The sequence below is a fragment of the Eumetopias jubatus genome, unplaced genomic scaffold, assembly GCF_037043125.1.
Source record: "Eumetopias jubatus isolate StellerSeaLion01/CBP00866 unplaced genomic scaffold, mEumJub1_p1.0 scaffold_11, whole genome shotgun sequence".
NCBI lineage: Eukaryota > Metazoa > Chordata > Mammalia > Carnivora > Otariidae > Eumetopias > Eumetopias jubatus.
The window spans coordinates 61,799,450-61,826,086 of record NW_028274817.1 but is presented as its reverse complement, the minus strand read 5'-3'; the positions used below and the strand labels follow the sequence as shown (position 1 = coordinate 61,826,086).

Here is a 26,637-nt window from a genome sequence, read left to right as displayed (position 1 = left end):
GATTGTTCTGTGTGGCTTTTGTTCCCTGAAGGAAATCCGTGTCACTTTAGAGGATGAGAATGAAAATGGTGGCCTCCCAGTCTCCAGCCCCAGAGCTGAAGGATTGGGCAACCACTCTTCAGTGGGCCCTCAGGTAAAAACAATCACTCTTGTCTCCCTTGTTTCTGTCTGCACTCTGCGTTTACCCAGGCTGTGACCAGCATTTTCATCTCAGGCATGCAATCCCGGTTTGAGTCTCCAAACTTAGCAGACTCCTGTGGCGAGAACCCGTGCCACTCCTCCCAGGGGAGGGAGGAGGGTCTCAGTGCTGTTCTGCCACTTGCTGGGCCCCTGTTTGAAGAGCAGTCACCAGACCATGCCGAGGTTCTAGGTTTATGGTAACACTGAGCTGAAAGCCCACTCCTGGGGTCACTAATTGCAGCCAGCTTCCCCAGTCTGACACCTGGGAACTCTGCCACACTCAGGCAGTGCCATTCGTTCTGACTCTGGGGATCCTGAGACGAGGCTGATCCACCTAGAATTCTGCCTGGCTTTACTACATGAGTGCCTTTCAGGCAGGGGCATCCCTCACTGGAGCAGACTTTTAAAAGTTCTGATTTTGCTCTCCACGATTATATCACTTTCTGGTAGCTGGCTTAAGGCTACTCCCTCTCCCTGCAGTATACCTTCTGATATATCACCTCGGATTCACTTCTTTTTGCAGAAAGTGGTTGCTTTTCTATTTGTAGAATTGCAGCAATTCTTTTACAGAATTCTGGTTGAGTTCACAGGTGTTCAGAATGATTTGATAGCTATCTAGCTGAATTCCAGGTACCAGACAAAACTAAGGACTACCACTCCTCCACCATCTTCCTCCCCCCCATAAGCCAAGACCCACTGATACGCTGTCTGCAAGAGACTCATTTTAGACAGAAAAACACCTCCTGATTGAAACTGAGGGGGTAGAAAACAATTTATCATGCTAATGGACATCAAAAGAAAGCTGGGGTAGCCATCTTTATATCAGAAAAATTAGGTTTTAAACCAAAGACTGTAATAAGAGAAAGAACACTATATCATAATTAAAGGGTCCATTCAACCAGAAGATCTAGCAATAGTAAATATTTATGCCCCCAACTTGGGAGCCACCAATTATATAAGCCAAATAATAACAAAATCAAAGAAACACATGGATAATACAATAATAGTAGGGGACTTTAACACCCCACTGACTGCAATGGACAGATCATCTAAGCAGAAGATCAACAAGGAAACAAGGGCTTTGAATGACACCCTGGACCAAATGGAATTCACAGATATATTCAGAACATTCCATCCTAAAGCAACAGAACACATATTTTTCTCTAGTGCCCATGGAACATTCTCCAGAATAGATCATATCCTGGGTCACAAATCAGGTCTCAACTGGTACCAAAAGACTGGGATCATTCCCTGCATATTTTCAGTCCACAATGTTTTGAAACTGGAACTCAATCACAAGAGGAAATTTGGAAAGAACTCAAATACATGGAGGCTAAAGGGCATCCTACTAAAGAATGAATGGGTAACCAGGAAATTAAAGAATTAAAAAAAATTCATGGAAACAAATGAAAATGAAAACACAACTCTTCAGAGTCTGTGGGATGCAGCAAAGGTGGTCCTAAGAGGAAAGTATATAGCAATACAAGCTTTTCTCAAGAAACAAGAATGGTCTCAAATACACAACCTAACCCTACACCTAAAGGAGCTAGAGAAAAAACATCAAGTAAAGCCTAAACCCAGCAGGAGAAGAGAAATCATAAAGATCAGAGCAGAAATCAATGAAATAGAAACCAAAAGAACAGTAGAACAGATCATGAAACTAAGAGCTGGTTCTTTGAAAGAATTAATAAATTGATAAACCCCTGGTCAGACTTACCAAAAAGAAAAAAGAAAGTACCCAAATAAATAAAATCATGAATCAGAGAGGAGAGATCACAACTAACACCGGAGAAATATAAACAATTTTCAAACATATTATGAGCAACTATATGCCAACAAATTAGGCAATCAGGAAGAAGTGGATGCATTCCTAGAAACATATAACCTACCAAAACTGAACCAGGAAGAAATAGAAAACACAAACAGACCCATAACCTGCAAGGAAATTGAAGAAGTAATCAAAAATCTCCCAACAGGGGCGCCTGGGTGGCTCAGTCGTTAAGCGTCTGCCTTCAGCTCAGGTCATGATCCCAGGGTCGTGGGATCGAGCCACGCATCGGGCTCCCTGCTCCACAGGAAGCCTGCTTCTCCCTCTCCCACTCCCCCTGCTTGTGTTCCCTCTCTTGCTGTGTCTCTCTCTGTCAAATAAATAAATAAAATCTTTAAAAAATAATATTCCAACAAACAAGAGTCCAGGCCAGATGGCTTCACAGGGGAATTCTACCAAACATTTAAAGAACTAATACCTATCCTTCTGAAGCTGTTTCAAAAAATCGAAATGGAAGGAAAACTTTCAAATTCTTTCTATGAGGCCAGCATTACCTTGATCTCAAAACCAAAGACCCCACCAAAACGCAGAATTACAGACCAACATCCCTGATGAATATGGATGCCAAAATTCTCACCAAGATACTAGCCAATAGGATCCAACAGTACATTAAAAGGACTATTCACCACAACCATGTGGGATTTATTCCTGGGCTGCAAGGGTGGCTCAACATCCACAAATCAATCAATGTGATACAACAAATTAATAAAAGAAAGGACAAGAACCATATGATCTTCTCAATAGATGCAGAAAAATCAATTGACAAAGTACAGCATGCTTTCTTGAGTAAAACTCTTCACAGTGTAGGGATAGAAGGTACACATTTCAATATCATAAAAGGCATATATGAAAAGCACACAGCAAATATCACTCTCAATCGGGGAAGAACTGAGAGCTTTTCCCCTAAGGTCAGGAACACAGCAGGGATGTCCACTATCACCACTGCTGTTCAACATAGTACTAGAAATCCTAGCCTCAGCAATCAGACAACAACAACAACAAAAAATAAAAGGCATCGAAATTGGCAAAGAAAAAGTCAAACTCACTCTTTGCAGATGACATGATATTCTATGTGGAAAACCCAAAAGACTCCACCCCAAAATTGCTAGAACTCATACAGGAATTCAGCAATGTGGCAGAATATAAAATCAGTGCATAGAAATCAGTTCCATTTCTATACACTAACAATGAGACAGAAAAATGATAAATTAAAGAGTCGATCCCATTTACAATTGCACTCAAAACCATAAGATACCAAAGAATAAACTTAACCCAAGAGGCAAAGGACCAGTACTCAGAAAACTATACAACACTCATTAAAAAAAGTTGAAGAAGACACAAAGAAACATTCCACGGTTATGGATTGGAAAAACAAGTATTGTTAAAATGTCTATGCTACCTAGAGCAATCTATACATTCAATGCAATCACTATCAAAATACCACTATCAACATTTTGCAGAGAGCTGGAACAAATAATCCTAAAATTTGCATGGAACCAGAAAAGACCCCGAATAGCCAAAGGGATGTTGAAAAAGAAAAGCAAAGCTGGTGGCATCATAATTCCAGACGTCAAGCTCTATTACAAAGCTGTAATCATCAAGATACTATGGTACTGGCAGAAAAACAGACACATAGATCAGTGGAACAGAATAGAGAGCCCAGAAATGGACCCTCAACTCTATGGTCAACTAATCTTTGACAAAGCAGGAAAGAATATCCAATGGAAACAAGACAGTCTCTTCAACAAATGGTGTTCGGAAAATTGGACAGCCACATGCAGAAGAATGAAACTGGACCATTTTCTTACATCATACACAAAAATAGACTCAAAATGGATGAACGACCTAAATGTGAGACAGGAATCCATCAAAATCCTAGAGAACACAGGCAGGAACTTCTTTGACCTTGGCCACAGTAACTTCTTGGTAGACATGTCTCCAAAAGCAAGGGAAACAAAAGCAAAACTGAACTATTGGGAACTCATCAAGATAACAAGTTCTTGCACAGCAATGGAAATAATTGACAAAACCAAAAGACAACCTACAGAATGGGAGAAAATATTTGCAAATCCTCATCATGTAAAGGGCTAGTATCCCAGTCTATAAAGAACACAACAAATCAACACTCAATGAACAAATAATCCAATCAAGAAATGGGCAGAAGACATGAACAGAGATTTCTTCAAAGAAGACATACAAATGGCCATCAGACACATGAAAAAATGCTTCACATCACTTGGCATCAGGGAAATAGAAATCGAAACCACAATGAGATACCACCTCACAAGTCAGAATGGCTAAAATTAACAAGGCAAGAAACAACAAATGTTGGAGAGGTTGTGGAGAAAGGGGAACCTTCCTACACTGTTGGTGGGAATGCAAGCTGGTACAGCCACTCTAGAATACAGTGTGGAAGTTCCTCAAAAAAGTTGAAAATAGATCTACCCTAGGGCCCACGAATTGCACTACTAGGTATTTACTCCAAAGATACAAATGTAGTGAACCAAAGGTGCATGTGTACCCCAGTGTTTATAGCTGCAATGTCCACAATAGCCAAACTATGGAGAGAGCCCAGCTATCCATCGACAGATAAATGGATAAAGATGAAGTGGTGTGTGTGTGTGTGTGTGTGTGTGTGTGTGTGTGTGTGTGTGTGTATAATGGAATTTTACTCAATGACCAAAGAGAATGAAATCTTGCCATTTGCAATGACATGGATGGAACTAGAGGGTATTATGCTAAGTGATATAAATCAGTCAGAAAGACAATTTTCATGATTTCACTCATATGTGGAATTAAAGAAACAAAACAGAGGATCATAGGGGAAGAGAGGGAAAAATAAAAGAAGATGAAACTAGAGAGGGAGACAAACCATGAGACAATCAAAGGAAACAAACAGCGTTGTTGGAGGGGAGGTAGGTGGGGTTGGGGTAACTGGGTGATGGATATTAAGGACGGTATGTCATGTAACAAGCACTGGGTGTTATATAAGAGTGATGAATCACTGAACTCTACCTCTGAAACTAATAGTAAAGTATATATTAATTAATTGAATTTAAATTAAAAAAATAGTAAAAAGAAAATGACGGTTTTACTGCCTTAAATTACTTGACTACACAAAATTCCAAATATAATTAACATGTTGCTATATAAATTCTACTTAGGGTTGTATCATGATAAACCACAAAAACACCCTTAACAATAAATTCCACCAAGTAATATTAGTAACCTAAATCTAGCAATCTGAAATGTTTTGATTTCTTTATATATTTACTACAAAATGTATTCTCTGAAGAGAATCATAAAGATGCTGAGCAGGAAAGTTGACAGTTCAAAATTTATGCATTAATGAAAAGATACTAGCTTTTGAAAATTTTTTTTAAATTCTCTAATATCAAACTTTAATTTGTTAAAAATAAGTTAAAATTACTAGATGTTTATAATCTCCAGATGAAAGGTAATGTTATTAAAGCAATTGCCACAGCTGGCAAAGGAAAACATTCTAAAATTGGGAAGAAAAAGAAAAAAATTCCTCAAAACTTTGGGAAACATTGGTATCATAAAAAGTTTCTTTTATTTAATATTTTTTGTTTGTTTTTCCAGCAATATGTAGCAGAAAATATCTTTTAAGTAGTAATATAAAAGACCCAAGATAGCAAATATAAGTGTATGCGCTTAAATATCCCATGTAAACCAACTCACAGGCTCAATATATATCGACTTCAATTTATTTTGTGTATTTTTGGCAAGTAGCTTTAAATTGTAAGGGACATATAACTGAGAAAGAAGGTAGAGAGTACTTTGTTCTTGACTTTGTCAACTAGGAAAAGATGGATCTTCTTCTGAATATTGCTATAATATTTTGTCATAAAAATTCTTTAAGAAAACTAGCAGATGAAGTCAGAAAACGTCAAAGCCCGCTAATAAAGAATTTTTAATGTACATTTTTGTATCTTTACTTTTTTTAAAGATTTATTTATTTAAAAGAGAGAGACTGAGGGAGAGAGAAAAAGAGAGAGCATGAGCAAAGGGATGGGGAGGGGCAGGAGGGAGAATCAGACTCTCTGATGAGCAAGGAGCCTGACACGGGGCTCGATCCCAGGACTCTGGGATCATGACCTGAGCCAAAGGCAGCCACTTAACCAATTGAGCTACCCAGGCACCCCAATTTTTGTATCTTTAATAGTGCTATCTTTAACCAATCAAGCAACTAAACACAAATATCAAACAATATATCTTTGCTTCACTCTCCAAATGTGAAAATTTGGGCTCCTTTCATACCCATAGGATACCATGTAAGAAGTCAAGGATGGTATTTTTTTTCTAAATACCTTATTTCTTGATTCGAATACATAAAACAGACAAAATATATATAAAACATGCAGTCCAGTCTTTTGCCAGCTTACTTACCTTGAACCAAATGAAGTTCTTGCCACTGGGAAGGAAATTACCAGCGCATAAGTTGAATAATGTTCCTGTTAGGGCTTTCAATTCCTGTATCAAAAGTTACCTTTCAGTTGACTTCTCTCCTTCCTTCATGTACATTTATAATATAGTTAAGCCTCTGTGGGCAATATTACTATAAATAAAGATGCTATGCATTCACTGCACAGTTGCTAAAACTTATAAGCCATAGAGACATTAGAAATCTATTCACTTCAAAACAAAATGTTGACTAAAGCTTTTCAGGCTGTTATTTAATGCACCAAGCAGCCCACATTTAAAATGTTAAAACATTTATTACCTAAAAGTGACCCAAAGAATATCTGCAATGACTAAGACAAAAAAAGCCTTATTAATTTTCTTTGATAAGCACTCTAGTTTTTCAAATAAAAAAAACAGTAATAAAATATTATATGACAAATAAACAAAAAAGGAAAGACCCAGGAGTTACATATTAAAACCTCTGAAGCTGAATAATGGAAAGGAAACTCCTTATTTCTTTCTTCTTGTTAATTTATCTCCAGTACCTGAGTTAAAGCATAAAGCAGCAAGAGTGCAAGTGATTCCAAACAACTTGGAATTTTATTGTAAACATCCCATAAAGAATGGCAACAAATTAATCCAGTTTTTTGTCTTTGAAGATAATTGCTTAAATGACTGGTAACTGCCAAACAAAACATCTTTTATAAACCGAGCCAGTTAGTTTACCTTTCTTTACTGAATTTTAGTTTAATGGACATTTTGTCCATATATAACATCACAGCAACTATTAACTCAATGACTTTCCATCTTAAAATTTTATGGATACTAAGAACAAACATAAGGTACAGTTTTGTTAATACTTTGTAAGGGATTACAAAAGACAAAGATGGTAAGTTACAGGACAAAGAAATAAATTACTGATTGCCATCACCACAGTATTGTTTAAAGAATTAACATTTCTAGTACTGCCTAATGTGCATCTGGTGACATATGTAAAAACACATTTCCCAACTGGGTTTCTAAATATTTTTGCATGTGATTTTAAAAGTCAATTACCAATGGTGATTATATGTATCAATAGTTTTATTTTTTAGAAAATACTTATCATGCTTTTATATGTCAAAGTCTCATATTATAGATTTAATTAAGATAGGTATAAGAATAACAAATGGGCATACATATAAATAAACACACCTTAACTCTAAACTGCAGGGCCTTTCTACTGTACTTCTCCCATCAGTGACTCATAAATTGCCAGTCTTGTTGAAGTGTGCTAAATTAGATGCAGTCTTCATTGCAGTAAGAGAAGTGAGGATAAAAGTAAGCAGGAATGATTGAAAGGAAAATAATCAAGAATAAGGCTATATAAGAAATAAATGTCTAGGAACTTGAGGGCAATTCATATTTCATAAAATACAGCACCGTGAAAAGAATTAACTTTATATTAGAATTTAAACAAAACTTGGTAAACTTAATTAAAACTTAGTAAAGAAACTTTACTAAGAGATAAAAATAAAAAAAGCATGAAAATATTTTCACACTAATTTTTAAAACAAGCCTTTAAAGTGATCATACTCTATTTTCAATAAAACTTTTGTAAAGCCTCATGTACCACAAAAATGTTGGGGATGGGGTTAACATTTAAAACAGTGAATTTTAAATGTCAAAAGTTCCATTCCCTCCCCCAGAACTGAACTATATTCATTTTGGAACTCAAAATGTTAGTAATTGTTTAAAAGGCTGGATATCAAAGTAAACTGAAAATTATACAGGATGTAAGTTTCCCTTTTGTGGATGTGAAAATTCCAACGTTAAAGATAAGTACCAGTTGGTAAATGTGCATAAAATAATTCCCAAGATACATAAGCAAGTAATAAAGGTGTTTATCACTACCACAAATATACAAATTTTGAAAAATGCTCAAAAAGTTTTTATCAAAAACTAAGAAATGGCATTCACATTTTTCTTTTCAATCACTCTGTTATTGTCTGATGACAACCTATAGGATTACAACAAAAACAACAAAATAACAAATCACTCAAATTTACTTCAAAGTATTACAAGGCTGAGTTAGATATTTGAGCACACAGTTGTGCATTATGAGATTTATGAATTTTACTCAATTTCTTAGCCTCTGGGTGAAACAAAGTGCTGTATGAAGAATTCTAGCACAAGCCTGATTTCTGGGAAGGGAAAGAGAAAAAGAAACAAGTGAAGGAAAGATAAATTAAAAAAAATAGAGGGACACATGTACATGATAAAAACCTAGTTTATCTAGAAGGCATAATGAGATGGATGATCAAGCAGTATATATACAGGCTAAGTGCTTTAAACAGAGGCAAAGAATTGGTAGGCTGTGAATACAGCTGTCTTCCATACAAAATATTCTTATTTTAATGTCCAAGACAAAGTCTGTCAAGTTGGAAAAAAGTCTACACACACACACACACACACACACACACACACACACACACACACACACTTAGTAATTAGGCTGATAGGCTAGTGAATGTTTTGGAAAGCATCCTATTGCTGGAAGAGTTACACACAGCAAGACATAGAACACACAATTCTGTTTTCATAAACAGATACACATGCTAAGATCTTAAAGCTGGGAATTAAAAGATTATTAGCATTTATGAGAAATATTATAGTTCAGTGACTATTAATATCCAGCATAGGATTAGGTTTATACATGTGTATGTTCTCATGGACCTAAATATAAGTTTATTTCTTAGCAATTCACTTAAGATTTAGACTTTTCTTCAAAATTTTCACCTCATTTCCTACTTGCTTTGCTATGCCTGAACCTGATATTATTTAGGTTTAAAGATACTCTAAAAATTAAAGTGTACAGTATTCAATGTGATACAAATTACAACACATTCACAGGAGGCGGCATTACAAACAAGCAAAGTATAAACTGGGGGGAAAGTGTTCAGATATAAAAGTAAAAATACTATCTTCCAAACTTTTATTTTCACATGTATTAAAATAATTTGCATGCAAACAGAAAATAATCTGTTTGTTTTGTAATAAATGGTAAATATGCTCATCTAACATACCCTGGTGACTTTTAAATCCTAATAACTGAAATCAATATTATAGCAAAATGCTGTTCACTAGTATTTTCACAGTATTTCACTACATATAAAATGTGCTTAAAAATGTCTTCAGCCTTATTATTCTAATCATCTAAACCTAGAAAATCTTGACATATGGGAAATAAATGTGGCATTTTTATTTTTCAAAATAAATTATAAATAAAGCTTGAGATAGCTAAAATCACACAAATGGCAATTCTTCTACATTTGAAAGGGTCAGCTCTTCATAGAAGAATGTCAAAAAAAATTTCACACTAAAATGATACACGTAATACATGTTTGGGTATATCCATGAATTTAAGTAACTATGTTACTTTGATTAGGGTAAGTCAAAGTGTTACTGATTCTAGGAAAACACAGACACAAATTTAGTCTAAATGCCCATGAGATGAATAATTAAAATAGTACATTAGCAAAAATCAAATGCAGAGTTTCAAATGTGAATGTTTTTGAATGTATAGTATGGTTAAAAGTGTCAGCTGAGTTTAACCAGCAGTAGTTTTGGTTTAGTGAAAAACAACAACAACAACACTACAACAACAAAAAAATCAGCTTGATCTACTGTTCAGTAACAGAAGTTAGTGCCATTAACAATTCACAACAATACTTTCTTAAAGCCTGAACATCATTTCTACTGCAAGTGAAAATTGCTTAAAGTTAGTACAGGACCAACCCCCACCTGATCCAAACAAAATAGCAAAGTTATGTGTGTACTCCTTCCTTTGCACTTAAGGATTTTCAGATGCACAAATGATTGGAAACATGAAACAAACACATTAGCTTAAGAAATATCCTGGGATTACTAGGCATACATGAAGAAGTTTTTTTTTTTTTAATCTCCAAAGTCTGATCTAAGTGCAACAAATCTGCTGTTACAGTAACAGATTAATATTATCCCACTCACCTTAACAAATTAGTGAATTTGCAATTTCTCAAATTTGAGGATTAAAATTCATCTTGGAATTCAAGCTCATTTATGGAATCATGTGCACTCTACTGCTGTAAACAAGACCATAAGCATTTTAAAGATTTTTTTTAATCTATAAAATAATGACTTGAATATCAATGTGCAGTGAAATGAGGTTCTTTTCTAAAAGATTATAACAGAAGAACCTTTGGAATGGTATGAGCAAAACCTATTAAAGTTGCCTCAAAATATTTGCTAGCCAAAACATTCCAATTCAAACTAGCTGCTTTGTTACATTTTAAAATTCAAATGAAAACCAATCACTCACAGCTGTAAATAGCAAGTGGTAGCAGAGATACATAAGCAGTAGACCAAGTCTACTTACACAAGAATGTACTAAGAAAAGCCTAAGGTACAGCACACTACACTTATGAAAGTTTGTTAATTACAACTATTAATTTGAGAGCCAATACAATTATTAACAACCTCTCAGCTTATAACATATGAGTAATCATTCCTACCAAGCTTGTTCTATTTTTTTTAGTCAGTAATGAATAACAGCATCTATTTTCCTTAACGTTTCCAGTAGTTGTAGTTAATAGAGGTAGCTGAGCTACTATTCAAAGAAATTATTCTTTGTGGATGAGGATTTTTCAAATGTTTAAGTTATTCTTTAAACTACACAAGTTCTATTAATGCAATAAAATATAATAGGAAAAAGAAAATGGATGCAAGAAACTTTTGCATTTGGCACCTTGTCTAGATTGATACCTCAAATATTCTTTTTTAATAAAGTTAATGCAAACATCAGGACACACCACAAAGATTTGCTACATATTTACAAGGCACCAACCCTTTCTCACCTTTAACATGAGTTAAGCAAATCAATGAAAAGCATATCAAGATCCCCCCACCCCCAAAAAACTGTAGTATAAATATATACTTCAGTTCAGTACAATTCATGAAAGTTTGGCCTGGGAAGAGTAAAATAATCCAGATCGTTCTTACAATATAGAAACTGTAAACATTTAATAGCTGCCTATAGGATTGGTGTATTGTGCAAAAGTTATTATTACTGGGTACAAGAATTAAAATGGCAAAAACAAACTATATAAAACTCTGTAAGAAGGTGCTATACTTCTGTGATACAAAAGCAAAAGAGGGATATTCAATTGAGATAAAAATGTCATGCTACTCTTAAGAAGCTGAATGCTCCTTTAATGTAGTAAATATGTAGTGTGTTTGTGATGTGTTGTGTGTGTGTGTCTATATGTGGGCAGATTTTTTTTTTTAATTTAAGGCCTAATGAGTAAGGCTTGTTTGAACAAATGAAGTGTGGAGATCAAAAGTCTTGAAACAAATGTATACTGGCATAATGGAAAAGCACCAATGTGAAAGGAAGCAGAAGTCCCCACACAACTTGCTTTGTAGATTTCCTAGTAAATTCCCTGCAGTAGAAGGCCATTGAATTTTTTTTAAATTACTCTAAATTTATTAACTGTTAATAATTCCATCCCATGAGATGGCTAACCCTGGCTTTTTCTGTCATTTTACGCACTCTGCCTGATCTGGATGTACCAAGATTCAGAGGATCTTCAGTGGACACAAAATTGTCATTATCAGAATCATCATTATATAAAACAGTCCTCCTGCCTTGGTTTCTTGTTTTAATTCGAGGCAGTCTACTGAAACGTCCTGAAAACATGGTATCAAATTCATCATCTGCAATACGTGCACGTTTGGCTCTGGTGGCTCCTCTAGAAGCACCTCTTCCTCCTCTCCCTCTCCCTCTCCCTCTAGTGGCACCTGCACCTCTTCCTCGACCTCCTCGTCCCCTGCCTCCTCTTCCTCGGCCTCCTCTACTCCATCTACCCCATCTGCCCCATCTGCCCCTTCCTCCTGTGCCTCTTGTCTTCCAGTTTCTTTTTCCATTGGCATATTGCTTTCTGAGTTTTCTTTTAGGCCTGGTTTGTATGAATTTGCTATAGTCATGGTCTCCATCTACGTAATCTTGATCTGTTCTGGAAGTTGATTCAGAATCAGAATCAGAACCACAGGTACTTTCAGAACTTAAACTGGATCCTAACTCTCCACTCTCTGAGGAGGACAAATGAGATTTCTCTTTTGTTTCTTTTTTCTCTTTCTCTTCTCTTCCCATGCTTTCATCTTCTTCTGATGCACTAAGTAGTTTTCTTTTGATTCCTGTCCGAGGCTCTCTGCCATCACCATTTGTAAGGGGTCCATCAAGGGAGTGATCTAAATCAAGATGAATAATTTTTTTTAAAGTTAAGCTTTGACACTGAAGATGGTTATTTAAGTTCAAAAGTAAAATAAAATTTCTATCAAAAAATACTTAGCACCCAAAGATAGGGTAAAATAATGGAGAGTATTGGAATATAAATTTAAATCTGTTAGAAATGGAAGATACTAATGTTCTGAGTTTTGTCTGATTGTGTTTTTTGGGGGGGCAGGGAAGAGAGTATAGAGGGATGATGGGTGGTAAGGAAGTTGGGCAGAAATTTCAAGGGCTTGAGCTCTATAAAGAATTATGTAAGAACATGTATCAGAATAATTTCATTCATTCAATGAACAAATATTTACTGATTACCTACTATATTGCTGGAAGTTTGAAATATGGCAATAATGAGACAAAGTCCTTGCTCTTTGAATTTATATTTTAGTGGGGAAAGCTTGATAGACAATGAAATAAATAAAAAAAATTAATACAATTTCAAGTAATGAGACATGATATAAAGAAAAAAGAGAGTAATACAAAATCTCAAGTATATACATGGTGGGTATTTTAGATAAGAAAGACTTTCATGTAGAGGTAGTATCTGAGAAAAGAACTGAATGAAATGAGATCTGGGCAAAGAACATTCCATTGGAGGAAACAGAAAGCCAGTGTAATTGGAGTGGAAGAAAAAACAGAGTAGTGGGAGATAACTGCCAGTGGTAAAGGGTTTTAGAACAAGAGAATGATAGGATCTGATTTTTATTTTTAAAAGAGCACTACGGTTCTTTTAAATAGAATGAATTATGGAAAGGATTAGAAGCAGAGACCAGTTGAGACACCATTGCAGTAGTCTAGGTAAGACATGATAAGGGATGTACCAATAGAGATGATGAGAAGTGATTAGATTTGGAATGTTTCCTTCTAGAGGAGCCATCAGAGCCAACGTTTTATTTTTCAAGTTTGAACTGACAGGAATTGCTGATGGATTGGATGTCAAGTGTTAAGCACAGAATGAAGGTCAACTCCAGGGTTTTATGGCCCGAGAAACTGGTTGAATGGTAGAGATATTATGCTGAGTTGGAGAACACTGAAAGAGGAACAGGTTTAGGCAGTATGGTAGGAAAAAAAATCAAGATTCCAGTTTTAAATACTACTAGAGTTCCAAGTAAAGACAATTAAAAAAAAAGAAAAAGAAAAAAAGCAGGTAGATACACCTGTCTAGAGATCAGAAGAGACTCATTAGAGGTAGAGATATAATTTTGGAAAACTTCAGTAAGAGATAACATTTAAGGTCAAGAGAACTTATGGCGCTTATTAAGAGAGCAAACAAAGAAAGAGAATGTAGCTGATGACTAAGACTTGGGATATTCCAACATCTAAAGATAAAGAACAACTGGCAAAGATAATTGAGAAGGAACAGCTAGTGAGGTAGGAGGAAAACAGGAGAGTGGACTGAAAAGCTTGGAAGGAGCAAAGATTAGGGTTATACAGTAACCATAGTGACAAGATTAGTTTAATAGTCTAGGTGTTATAGACTGGATTGTGTTCCCCTCTCAAAAAATACATATATTGGTTTTCTGGGGGAAGATGGAGGTGGAATAGGAGGACCCTAGACTCACCTTGTCTCACAAACACAACTAGATAACAATCAAATCATCCTAAATACCCCAGAAATCAACATGAAGACTGACAGAACAAACTCCACAACTGAAGGGAGAGAAGAGGCCATATTAAATTAGGTAGGAAGTACGCAGATGTGGTTTAGGGGAGAAACGGATCATGGGTACTGCAGAGGGGAGGGAGCTGTGGTCACAGAGAAGGGTGAGAGGGAGTAGAGCACACAGCAGAATGCACAAGAAGAACATTTACCCAAAGCCATTGGCTTGGAAAATGAGAGGGGCCGATTTTCATGAGTTCTTAAAACCAGTGAGGCTTAAAGCCCAGAATTTTAAACGTTGGCAGGCTTGACTGGGACAAAGCCCTGAGGGCACTGCTCTGCTCCTGGAGAGAGAAGGCATGCAAACAACCTGGGGACAGAGCATGGAAGGAGGGAGATTATTCACTCTCCTTCGAGGGCTTCCCTGAGAGGCAGCTTTCATAGAGACGCCTCTCTAGAAACAAAGGAGCTGTCCAGAGGCATTTCCCTCCAGTACCCCTCAGCATAAACACAGAGCTACCAGTAGGAAGCAGTGTAGCCCTGACACTGGCTAATTAACTTGCTTACACCAAGCCTCACACCCCTGCACTCTAGTGGGATTGCCCTTCTCAGTCAAGCTTGCCTAAGTCCCAGCATGGTGGGCTCATCCCCCAGAGGACCAGCACAAGCCCCTACCACACCATGTCTCTAAAGCCTGCTGCAGTTTTAAAGGTCACCAGGATTATCTGGGATAGAGCCTGGAGGGCACTGCGCTGCTCCTGGAGAGAAGGTAGGCAAAAAAAACCTGGAGGCAGACAGCTTCAAAATAGCAAACTAGAAAATGCTTGGGGCACACAGGTGGGAGATTTTCTGCTCTTCTCAGAGTGCTTCCCTGAGAGGCAGCATTCATGGAGACTCCTTTCAGGGAACAAGAGCTGACTGGTGCCATTTTTCTCCCTTGCCCCTCAGCATAAACACAGTGCCAACTGCAGGAAGCACTGCAGCACCTATACTGGCTGCCTAACATGATTACACCAGGTCCCATACCCCAGCTTTCTGACAAGACTGCCCTTCTCAGTCAAGCTTGCCCCAGTACCAGCGTGGTGGGCTCCTCCCCCAGAAGATCAGCAGAAACCTCTGTCCAAACCACGTTTCCCTACAAGAGTTCTACAGGGCTTCAGTTCGAGTGGAAATAGTATCAGGTCTCATTTAATAAGCAGACCAGAGCACTAGTTAAAACTTGCCACATTTATGGGGTGCCTGGGTGGCTCAGATGGTTAAGCATCTGTCTTCAACTCAGGTCATGATCCCAGGGTCCTGGGATCAAGCCCCACATTGGGCTCCCTGCTTGGCGGGGAGCCTGCTTCTCCCTCTCCCTCTGCCTACACCTTCCCCTACTTTTGCTCTCTCTCTCTGTGTGTCAAAAAAAAAACACAAAAACTCACCAAATTTTGGCCAAGGAACAAATACGGTACACTGCAGGCAGGGAGAGCCTCTGCAGGTGACTGGCCTGAAGGACAGAGCAGCCAAAACACAACAGCAGAGCATACATAGCACAACCAGAGAGAAATCTCTGAAGTGACAAGTACTGGAAACTATATGACTGCTTCTTCATAAAGCCATTAATTTCAGGAGCAGGAAACACAACTAGTTTCCTAACACACAGAAAAAGGCAGAGACCTAGACAAAATGCCAAGATGGAGGAATTCACCCCAAATGAAACAACAAGAAAAGGTCACAGCCAGGGATCTAATTGAAGCAGATATAAGTAATATGCTTGGTCCAGAATTTAAACAACAATCATATGGATACTTACTGGGCTTCAGAAAAGAATGGAAGACATCAAGGAGACACCACAGAGATAAAAGAGCTAGAAAACAGTCAGAAATGAAGAATGCTATAAATGAGATTGGAACAAGCTTGATGCAATGAAAAGCAGGCTGAAAGAAGCAGAGGAATGATTTGGTGATATAGAAGACGAAATAATGGAAAATAATGAAGCTGAACAAAAGAGAGAGAGAAGAATTATGTAATATGAGAATAAACTTAAGGGACTTAGTGATTCCATCAAATGTAAAATCATTCTTATTACATGAGTCCCAGAAGAAGAGAGAAAAAGAGGCAGAAAATTTATTTCAAGAAATAATAGCAGAAAACTTTCCTAATCTGGGAAAGGAAACAGACATCCAGGCCCAGGAGGCACAGAGAACTCCCATCAAAACAAAAGCATGCCAACAACAAGACATATTGTAATTAAACTGGCAAAATCTAGTAATAAATAAAAAAACCTTAAAAGCAGTAAGATAAAAGAAATCCTTAACTTACAAGGGAAGACCCATAAAGCTGGATGGAGATTTCTCAACAGGATCTTGACAAGGCAACAGGGAGTGATATGACATATTCAACTTGCTGAATGGGAAAAATCTGCAGCAATGAACACTATCCAGTAAGGCTGTCATTCAGAATAGAGGAGAAATAAAGAGTTTCCCAGATAAACAAAAACTAAAGGAATACATGACCACAAAACCAGCTTTGCAAGAAATATTAAAGGGGAATTTTTGCATGGAAAGGAAGGACCAAAAGTGACAAAGACTAGAGAGGAACAGAGAAAAATCTCCAGATACATTGACAAAACAAGTAATAAAATGGCACTAAATACATATATATCCATAATTACTCTGAATGTAAATGGACTAAACACTCCAATCAAAAGACATAGGCTGTCAGGATGCAAAAACAACAATAAAACCCAAAAAACCCAAACAGACAAGAACCATGTATATGCTGCCTATAAGAAACTGATATTTAGACATAAAACACCTGCAAATTGAAAGTGAGTGGATGGGGAAACATTTATCACACAAATGCATGTCCACAGTAAGCCAGAGTAGCAATACTCATATCAGATAAACTAGACTTTAAAACAAAGGCTGTAACAAGAAATGAAGAAATTAATGAAGCAACAGAAAGAAAAATTAAGAAAACGATCCCTTTTATAATTGCACCAAACTATGATACTTGGTATAAACCTAACCAAAGAGTTGAAAGACTTGTCATCTGAAAACTATACATCACTGATGAAAGAAATTAAAGATGACACAAAGAAATGGAAAGATATTCCATTCTCATGGAACAGAAGAACAAATATTATTAAAAAGTCTATATTACCCAAAGCAATCTACACATTTAATGTAATCCCCATCAACATATCAACAGCATTTTTCACATTTTCACAGAGCTAGAATAAACAACACTAAAATTTCTACTGGACCTCAAAAGACCTGGACAGGCAAAGCAATATTGAAAAACAAAAGCAAAGCTGGAGGCATCACAGTTCTGGAATTCAAATTACATTACAAAGCTGTAGTGATGAAAACAGTATGGTACTGGTACAAAATTAGACACATAGATCAATGGAACAGAATAGAGAACCAGGAAATGAACCCACAATTATATATATGGTCAATTAATCTTCAACAAGGGAGGAAAGAATATCCAATGGGTAAAAGATAGTCTCTTCAAAAATGGTGTTGGGAAAACTGGACAACAACATGAAAAAGAATGAAACCAGACCATTTTCTTACACTATACACAAAAGTAAATTCAAGACGGATGAAAGACCTAAACGAGACACAGGAAACCATTAACATCCTAGAGGAGAACACAGGCAGTAACCTCTTTGACATCAGCCATAGCAACTTCTTTCTGGCTATACCTCCTGAGGCAAGGGAAATAAAAGCAAAAATAAACTACTGGGACTTCATCAAAATTAAAAGCTTCTGGGGGGGGTGCCTGGGTGGCTCAGTCAGTTAAGTGTCTGCCTTTCGCTCAGGTCATGATGCCAGGGTCCTGGGATTGGGCCCCACATTGGGCTCTGCTCAGCTGGGAGCCTGCTTCTCCTTCTCTCTCTGCTGCTCCTCCTGCTTATGTGCACTCTCTCTCTCTCTCAAATGAATAAATAAATACAATTAAAAAAATAAAAATGAAAAACTTTTGCACAGTGAAGGAAACAATAAAACTAAAAGGCAACCTATGGAATGGGATAAGATATTTGCAAATGACATATCTGATAAAGATTTGGTATCCAAAATATATAAAGAAGTTATAAAACTCAACACCCAAAAAAACAAATAATCCAAATTAAAACTGGACAGAAGACATGAATAAGTATTTTCCAAAGAAGACATACAGATGGCCAACAGACACATGAAAAGATGTTCAACATCTTTAACAGGGGAATACAATTCAAAACTGCAATGAGATATTACCACACACCTGTTAGAATGGCTAAAGTTAACCAGAGAGGAAATAACACATGTTTGAGGATGTGGAGAAAGGGGAATCCTCTTACACTACTGGTGGGAATGCAAACTGATGCAGCCACTGTGGAAAAGAGTATGTAGGTTCCTCAAAAAGTTAAAAAATAGAACTACCCTATGATCCAGCAATTGCACTACTAGGTATTTACCCAAAGAATACCAAAATACTAATTCAAAAGGATACACGCCCCCCCCCCATGTTTATAGCAGTATTATCTACAACAGTCCTGGACTTTTATTTGTTGGGAGATTTTTGATTACTGATTCAGTTTCTTTGCTGGTTATTTTCGTTGAGGTTTTCTATTTCTTATTTTTTTCAGTTTGGTAGTTTAAATGTTTCTAGGAATTATTCCATTTCTTTCAGGTTGTCCAATTTGTTGAACTATTGTTTTTTATAATATTCTTTTTTTAAAATTTTTAATTTAATTAATTATCTACAATAGCCAAATTATGGAAAGAGCCCAGATGTCCACTGAAAGATGAATGAATAAAGAAGATGTGGTATACATAAACAATGGAATATTACTCATGCAATGACATAAATGGAGCTAGAGAGTATTATGCTAAGCAAAATAAGTCAGAGAAAGACAAATACCATATGATTTCACTCATATGTAGACCTGAAGAAACCAAACAAATAAGTACAGGGAAAGAAAGAAAGAGAGGCAAACCAAGAAACAGATTCTTAACTGTTCAGAACAAACTGATGGTTATCAGAGGAGAGTTTGGTGGGGGGATAGGTTAGGTGATGGGGATTAAGGAGTGCAGCAGTTGTGATGAGCACCAGGTGTTGTATGGAAGTACTGAATTGCTATACTGTATACTGAAACTAATATAACACTGTACATTAAGTAACTGGAATTTAAATAAAAACTTTAAAAAGTTACATATGGTAAAGCCCTACCCCCCAATGTATCTGTATTTGGAGACAGATCCTATAAGGAACTCATTAAAATTAAATGAAGTCATAAGTGTAGGCGCTAAAGTACTAGAATTGGTATCCTTAAAAGAAGAGGAAGAGACAGCAGTGCTCACTCTCTCTTCCTTTCTGTGGATATACAATGAAAAACCCATGCAATGACACATCAAGAAGGCAGCCATCAGCAAGCTAGGAAGAGAGTCCTGACCAGATGTCCTGCTGGCACCTTGATCTTGGATTTTGAGCCTCCAAAACTGTGAGGAAAAAAATGTTTATTGTATATATATGAAAAAGTGCTCAACATCTCAAATCATCAGAGAAATGCAAATCAAAACTTCAATGAGTTATCACTTCTCACCTATCAGAATGGCTAAAATCAACAACACAAGAAACAACGGGTGTTGGCAAGGATGTGGATAAAAAGGAACACTCTTGCACTGTTTTTGGGAATGCAAACTGATGCAGCCACTCTGAAAATCAGCATGGAGGTTCCTCAAGAAGTTAAAAATAGAACTACCCTATTATCCAGCCATTTCACTACTAGGTATTTATCCAAAGAATACCAAAATATTAATTCAAAGGTATATATGCACCCTTACACTTATTGCAGCACTATTTACAATAGCCAAATTATGAAAGGAGCCCAGTTGTCCATTGGTAGATGAATGGATAAAGAAAGTGTGGTATATATATATAATGGAATATTCATCAGCCATAAAAAATGAAATCTGGCATTTACAATGACATGGATAGAGCTAGAGAGTATAAGGATACACAAAATAAGTCAGTCAGAGATAACCAAATACCATATAATTTCACTCATATATGGGATGTAAGAAACAAAACAAATGAGCAAAGGAAAAGAGAGAGAGAGAGACAAAACAGGAGACATTTAACTATGGAGAACAAACTTCAAATGTATAGAATTCTTGAATCACTATATTGTATACCAAAAACTAATGTAACACTGTATGTTAACTATACTGGAATTAAAACAAAACTTCATATAAAAAAAAAGACAGAAAAAAAAAAGACAAGAGGAGAGAGGAGTTTGGGAAGATTGTGGAGTGGGAGAACCTTAAGCTCACCCTGTTCCATGTTTTCAGTAGATGTCATCCCCATCTAAGTCGATAAACAGGAGAGTGATCCAAAGACTGGAAGAACAAACTCCACAACTAAATATAGAGAAGAAGCTGCATCCAAAAGGTAAGGAATGTCATAAATATGGAGGGAGGCTGCTGCCTGGAGGAAGGTAGCTATGTGAGTGGAGATGGCAGAGAAATGGGCCCTTGCCCCAAGGAGCTCACATAGGGAAGACTAATCCCCATAATGTTTGGCCTTGAAAACCAGAGGGGCTGAATTCCTGTGTTTGTTTAACCACTAGGACCTAGAGCCTGGAGCTTTAAAAGTCAGTTGACTCAACACTGGGCAACTCTGGAGGGTGAGTGATACCTGGGTAGCCACACTTAAAGAGATAGCAGCCTGCGCCAGGAGGCAACAGAAAAACAGGTTTATACAATGTCAGGGGCAAAAAGGAGACATGTTCATACTGATTTTGGAGCATGTTGGGGGACTTCTCCAAAAATGAGGGAGCTGGCAGGTGGCATTTTCCTCCCCTGCCCCCTAGCATAAACGATGGGCCACGTGCAGGAGGCAGGACTGCACAGATACTTGCTACCTAACCCACTAGCAGTGCACCACACCCACAAGTTCTCCTGAGGACTTACCCACTCCAAGCCTGCTGGCCTGGACCCTTGACTAAGGGCAAATTTTATTAACATTGCGGGGACTCACCCAGCCACCAGGTGCACAGCTGCCAAAGCACACCATGTTCAGCTGCCGAGCCCTGCCCTGTTGCCTGGGCACACTGAGCCACAGACATCATGATACACCCAGCTACCCTGGTGCACGGACCCAGCTGCTGTAGTACCTCAGGATTCCAACTTAAAACTAGTAGCCCAGCACAAATTTTGCTAACACCCCTGTCATGTCCCTAGTTCCCTGGAGGGTACACCCCCTCAGAGCTGGCCTGCCTGGGTCCCACTAATACCACAGAGAGCAGGCACAGCCCAGAAAAGGCAGAAAGTCAGTTCAGATGACTGTACTGAAAGGAAAAGTGACTGAGACACAACAGCAGGGCATAAACAACACACAAAGGATCCTCTCATGAAGGGCCAGGTTCTGGTGAACAGGGGACTCTGCACTGCAGGGCATTGCAGAGGCTCTTCTTCATAAAGTCACTACTTTCAAGAGCAAAAGACATAGGCGACTTTCCTAACACATAGAAACAGACACAGAGAGGCAGACAAAATGAGGAGAAAGAGAAATTTATCCCAAATGAAAGTAAAGGACCAGGCCATGGCCAGAGATTGAAGCGAAACAGATATAAGTAACATGCCTGATAGAGAATTTAAAGCAATCATCATAAGGATCCTCAATGGACTTGAGAAAAAAGTGAAAGACATAAATGAGAAACTTAACACAGAAATAAAGAAGAACATAGCAGAGATGAAGGGTACAATAAATGAAATGAGAAACACTCTTGATAGTAGTGTGATAAAGAGAAAATTTTTAAATCATCAAGACAAAAATAGTAACATAGAAGGAAAAATGCCTTAGCAGGAGATTTTTCAAAAGACACTTTCCTAGCCAGAAGGGAATGGAATGGGAAAAATCTGCAGCCAAGAATACTCTATTAGCAAGGCTATCATTCAGAAGAGAAGAAGAGGTAGAATTTCCCTTTCAAGAACTAAAGGAGTTTCATAAGCATTAAACCAGCCATACAAGAAATATTTAAGGGGACTCTGAGTAGAAGGGAGAGACCAAAAGCTACAATATAAAGGTAGGAAACATAAAAGCAGTAAACATGAATATTTCTGTGAAAAAATCAGGGAAGGAACTCACAAGATAAAAGGATATAAAATATAACAGCATATATTTAAAGCATGGGGAGAGGGGGTAAAGAATGTGTCCAATCTTAAGGATTATCAACTTAATATGTACTCGTATACACAGAAGAGGTTATATACAAATGTACTGGTAACCATATATTAAAAACCTCTAATAAATATGCAAAGAATAAAGAGAAATATATCACTTAAAAGTCAGCAAAACATGAAAGAGAGAAAGACAAGAAAGGATCAGAGAAAATCTTCAGAAACAACAATAAAATGGCTAAATATATAAGTACTTTGAATGTAAATGGCCTAAATGCTAAAATCAAAACACACATGGTGACAGAATGGATTAAAAAAAAAAAAAAAACATGATCCATCTACAAGCTGCCTACAATGAGATTCATTTTATTTATTTATTTATTTATTTATTTATTATTTATTTATGGTTATTTCATATTTTATTGGACTGATGTACATTTCACCATTTCTGAGACATGAAGCTAACACAGGACTAAGAATGTAGAATGGGAAAGGGGGAGAAGCCGTCCACAAATTTGACTAAACTAGAAAGGCACATAATTCCTTGGGTTAGAATCGAGGGAAAAACCTGCTCAGAGCTAAAGGGAGGTCCTTGATTTCTACCAAAAAATCTCCTAAAGGCTCTATTAATACAAGGGTCAACTTATGGAAAAGCACCCGAATTGCACAAAACCCCATTAGGCAGGAGAAATGGGCAGGATAGAAGGACGTGGGCTGTGGGGGCAGCTGGTCTGCAGCAGGGACAGAGGGCTGGTCTGGAGGCCACGGCTTGGGCCCAGGACCTGGAGGTAGGAGCAGGCTGGGAAGAAGTCTAGAGGCAGAGGTTAGTGCATTCACCCAAAGCCCGGGCTTCCCAGATGGTCTCTAGGATGCGGATGCTTTCCTCAGACAAAGGAGATTCATTTTAGACCTAAAGGTACATGCAAATTGAAATTAAATGGATGGAGAAACATCTATCACACAAATGTATGTCAAAAGAAGGCTGAAGTAGTGATACTTACAAAGGACAAACTAGTTTTAAAACAAAGACTGTAAGAAGAGACAAAGGACACTACACAATAAGGAATTCAACAAGAATATAAAACAATTGTTAAATATTTATACACCTAACATAGGAACCCAAATACATACAACAATTAATAACAAGCATAAAGGAACTAATTGATAATAATACAACAATAGTAGGGGACTTTAACAGCGCACTTACGTGAATGGACAGATCACCTAAACAAAAAATCAATGAGGAAATAATGGCTTTGAATGACATACCGAAACAGATGGATTTAACACACATATTCAGAACATTCTATCCTAAAACAGCAGAATACACATTTTTTTCAGGTGCACATGGAACTGTCTCCAGAACAGATCATGCATTAGGCCACAAAACAAGCCTCAACAAATTCAAGAAGTTCAAAGTCATACCATGCAACTTTTCTAACCACAATGCTATGAAACTAGAAGTCAACCACAAGAAAAAATGAGGAAAGACCACAAATATATGGAGGTTAAATAACATGGTATTAAACAATGAATGGTCAACTAGGAAATAAAGAAGAAATAAAAAATACATGGAAACAAATGAAAATGAAAACAGAATGGCCCAAAACCTTTGGGATGCAGCAAAAGTGGTCCTAAGAGGGAAGTTTATAATAATATATACCTACCTAAAGGTGAAAGAAAAATCTTAAATAAACAACCTAACCTTATACCTAAAGGAGCTAGAAAAAGAAAAATAAACCTATCGCCAGCAGAAAGAAAGAAATAATAAAGATTAGAGGAAAAATAAATGATAAAGAAACTAAAACAATAATAGAACAGATCAATGAAACCAGGAGCTGGTTGTTTGGAAAATAAATCAATAAAATTGATAAATCTCTAGTCAGAAGTATGATGAAAAAAAGAGAAAGGACTCAGATAAGTAAAATCACAGAGAGGGGAAATAACATCCACTACCACAGAAATACAAACAACCATAAGAGAACATTATGAAAAACTATATATACCAACAAACTGGACAACCCTGGAAGAAATGGATACATGCCTAGAAACATATAAACTACCACAAGTGAAACAGGAAGATATAGAAAATCTGGAGATACTGAAACCAGCAAAGAAATTGATTCAGTAATCAAAAACTCCCAACAAACAAAAGTCTAGAGCCAGATGGCTTCACAGGGGAATTCTACCAAACAGTTAAAGAAGAGTAAACACTCATTCTCTTCCAACTACTCCAAAAAATAGAAAAGGAAGGAAAACTTCCAACTTCATTCTATGCGGCCAGCTTTACTGTGATACCAAAACTAGATAAAGACACCACTAAAAAATAGAACTACAAGCCAATATAATACCTTTGATGAACATAGATGCAAAAATCCTCAATAAAATAGTAGCAAACTGAATCCAACAATACATTAGAAGAATCATTCACCATTATCAGGTGGGTTTTATTTATGGATTGCAAAGGTAGTTCAACATTCACAAATCAATCAATGTGATACATGACATCAGTAAGAGAAAGGATAAGAACCATTTGATTATTTCCATAGACACAGAAAAAACATTTGACAAAGTACAACATCTATTCATTATAAAAGCCCTCAACAAAGTAGGTTTTGAGGGAACATACGTCAACATCATAAAGGCCATATATGAAAAACCCACAGCTAACATCCTTAATATGGCAAAACTGAGCTTTTTCCCTAAGGTCAGGAACAAGGCAAGGATTGTCCACTCTCACAACTTTTATTCAACATAGTGGAAGTCCCAGACAAAGCAATCAGAAAACAAAATGAAATAAATTCATCCAAATAGGGAAGGAAGAAATAAAACTTTCACTATTTGCTGATGACATGATACTGTATAGAGAAAATCTGAAAGACTCCACACACATACACAAAACTACTAGAACTGATAAACAAATTTATTAAAGTTGCAGGATAAAAACACTGAAGTACAGAAATCTGCTTCATTTCTATATAAGAAAACAATCACATTTATAATTACACCAAAAATAGTAAGATACCTAGAATAAACCTAACCAAAGAGGTGAAAGACCTGGACTCTGAAAACTACAAAACACTGATGAAAGTAATTGAAGATGACACAAAGAAATGGAAAGACATTCCATGCTCATAGATTGGAAGAACAAATATTGTCAAAATGTCTATAGTACCCAAAGCAATCTACACATTTAATGCAATCCTGATCAAAATACCAACAGCCTTTTTTACAGAACTAGAACAATCCTAAAATTTGTATGGAACCACAAAGACCCCAGAGAGCCAAAGCAATCTTGAAAAAGAAAAGCAAAACTGGAGGCATCAGTTTTAGACTTCAACTATATTACAAAGCTGTAGTGTTGAAAACAGTATGGTACTGGTACAAAAATCAAAACACAGATCAATGGAACAGAATAGAAACCAAGAAATGAACCTACAACTATATGGTCAATTAATCTTTAATAAAGTAGGAAGAAATATCCAATGGGGAAAAGACAGTTTCTTCAACAACTGGTGTTGGGAAAACTGGATAGCAACATGCAAAAGACAGAAAGTGGACCACTTTCTGAAAACATACATAAAAACAAATTCAAAATGGATCAAAGACCTAAATGTGAGACCTGAAACCATGAAAGTCCTAGAAGAGAACACAGGCACTAACCTTTTTGACATTGGTTGTAGCAACTTCTTACTACATATGTCTCCAGAGTCAAGGGAAACAAAAGCAAAAATAAATTACTGGGACTACATCAAAATAAAAAGCTTCTGCACAGTGAAGGACATAATCAAGAAAACTATATGGCAACCTCCTGAATGGGTGAAGGTATTTGCAAGTGATATTTGATAAAGGGTTAGTATCCAAAATATATAAAGAACTTACAAAACTCAACACCCCAAAACAAATAATCTAATTAAAAATGGGCAGAAGACATGAACAGACATTTCTTCAAGGAAGACATCAAGACATCCAGATGGAAAACAGACACATGAAAAGATGGTCATAATCACTTCCTGTGAGAGAAATGCAAATCAAAACTATGAGATACCACATCACACCTGTCAGAATGTCTAAAATCACCAACACAAGAAACACAGGTGTTGGTGAAGTTGTGGAGAAAATGGAACCCTCTTGCACTGCTGATGGG

The 26,637-nt window shown here is 36.9% G+C and overlaps 1 protein-coding gene across 5 annotated transcripts in view; it reads right to left on the bottom strand.

Moving 5' to 3' along the window:
• Window positions 1–7,014: 7,014 nt before the first annotated feature.
• Window positions 7,015–26,637, bottom strand: part of BRWD3 (bromodomain and WD repeat domain containing 3) — a 204,153-nt gene continuing 184,530 nt past the window's right edge. For all 5 annotated transcript variants that reach the window (XM_028101475.2, XM_028101477.2, XM_028101478.2 and 2 more), the window contains one exon: window positions 7,015–12,700. In XM_028101475.2, the coding sequence (XP_027957276.1) occupies window positions 11,946–12,700 (755 nt within the window). In that variant the 3' untranslated portion in view covers window positions 7,015–11,945. The remainder of the gene's footprint in view (window positions 12,701–26,637) is intronic.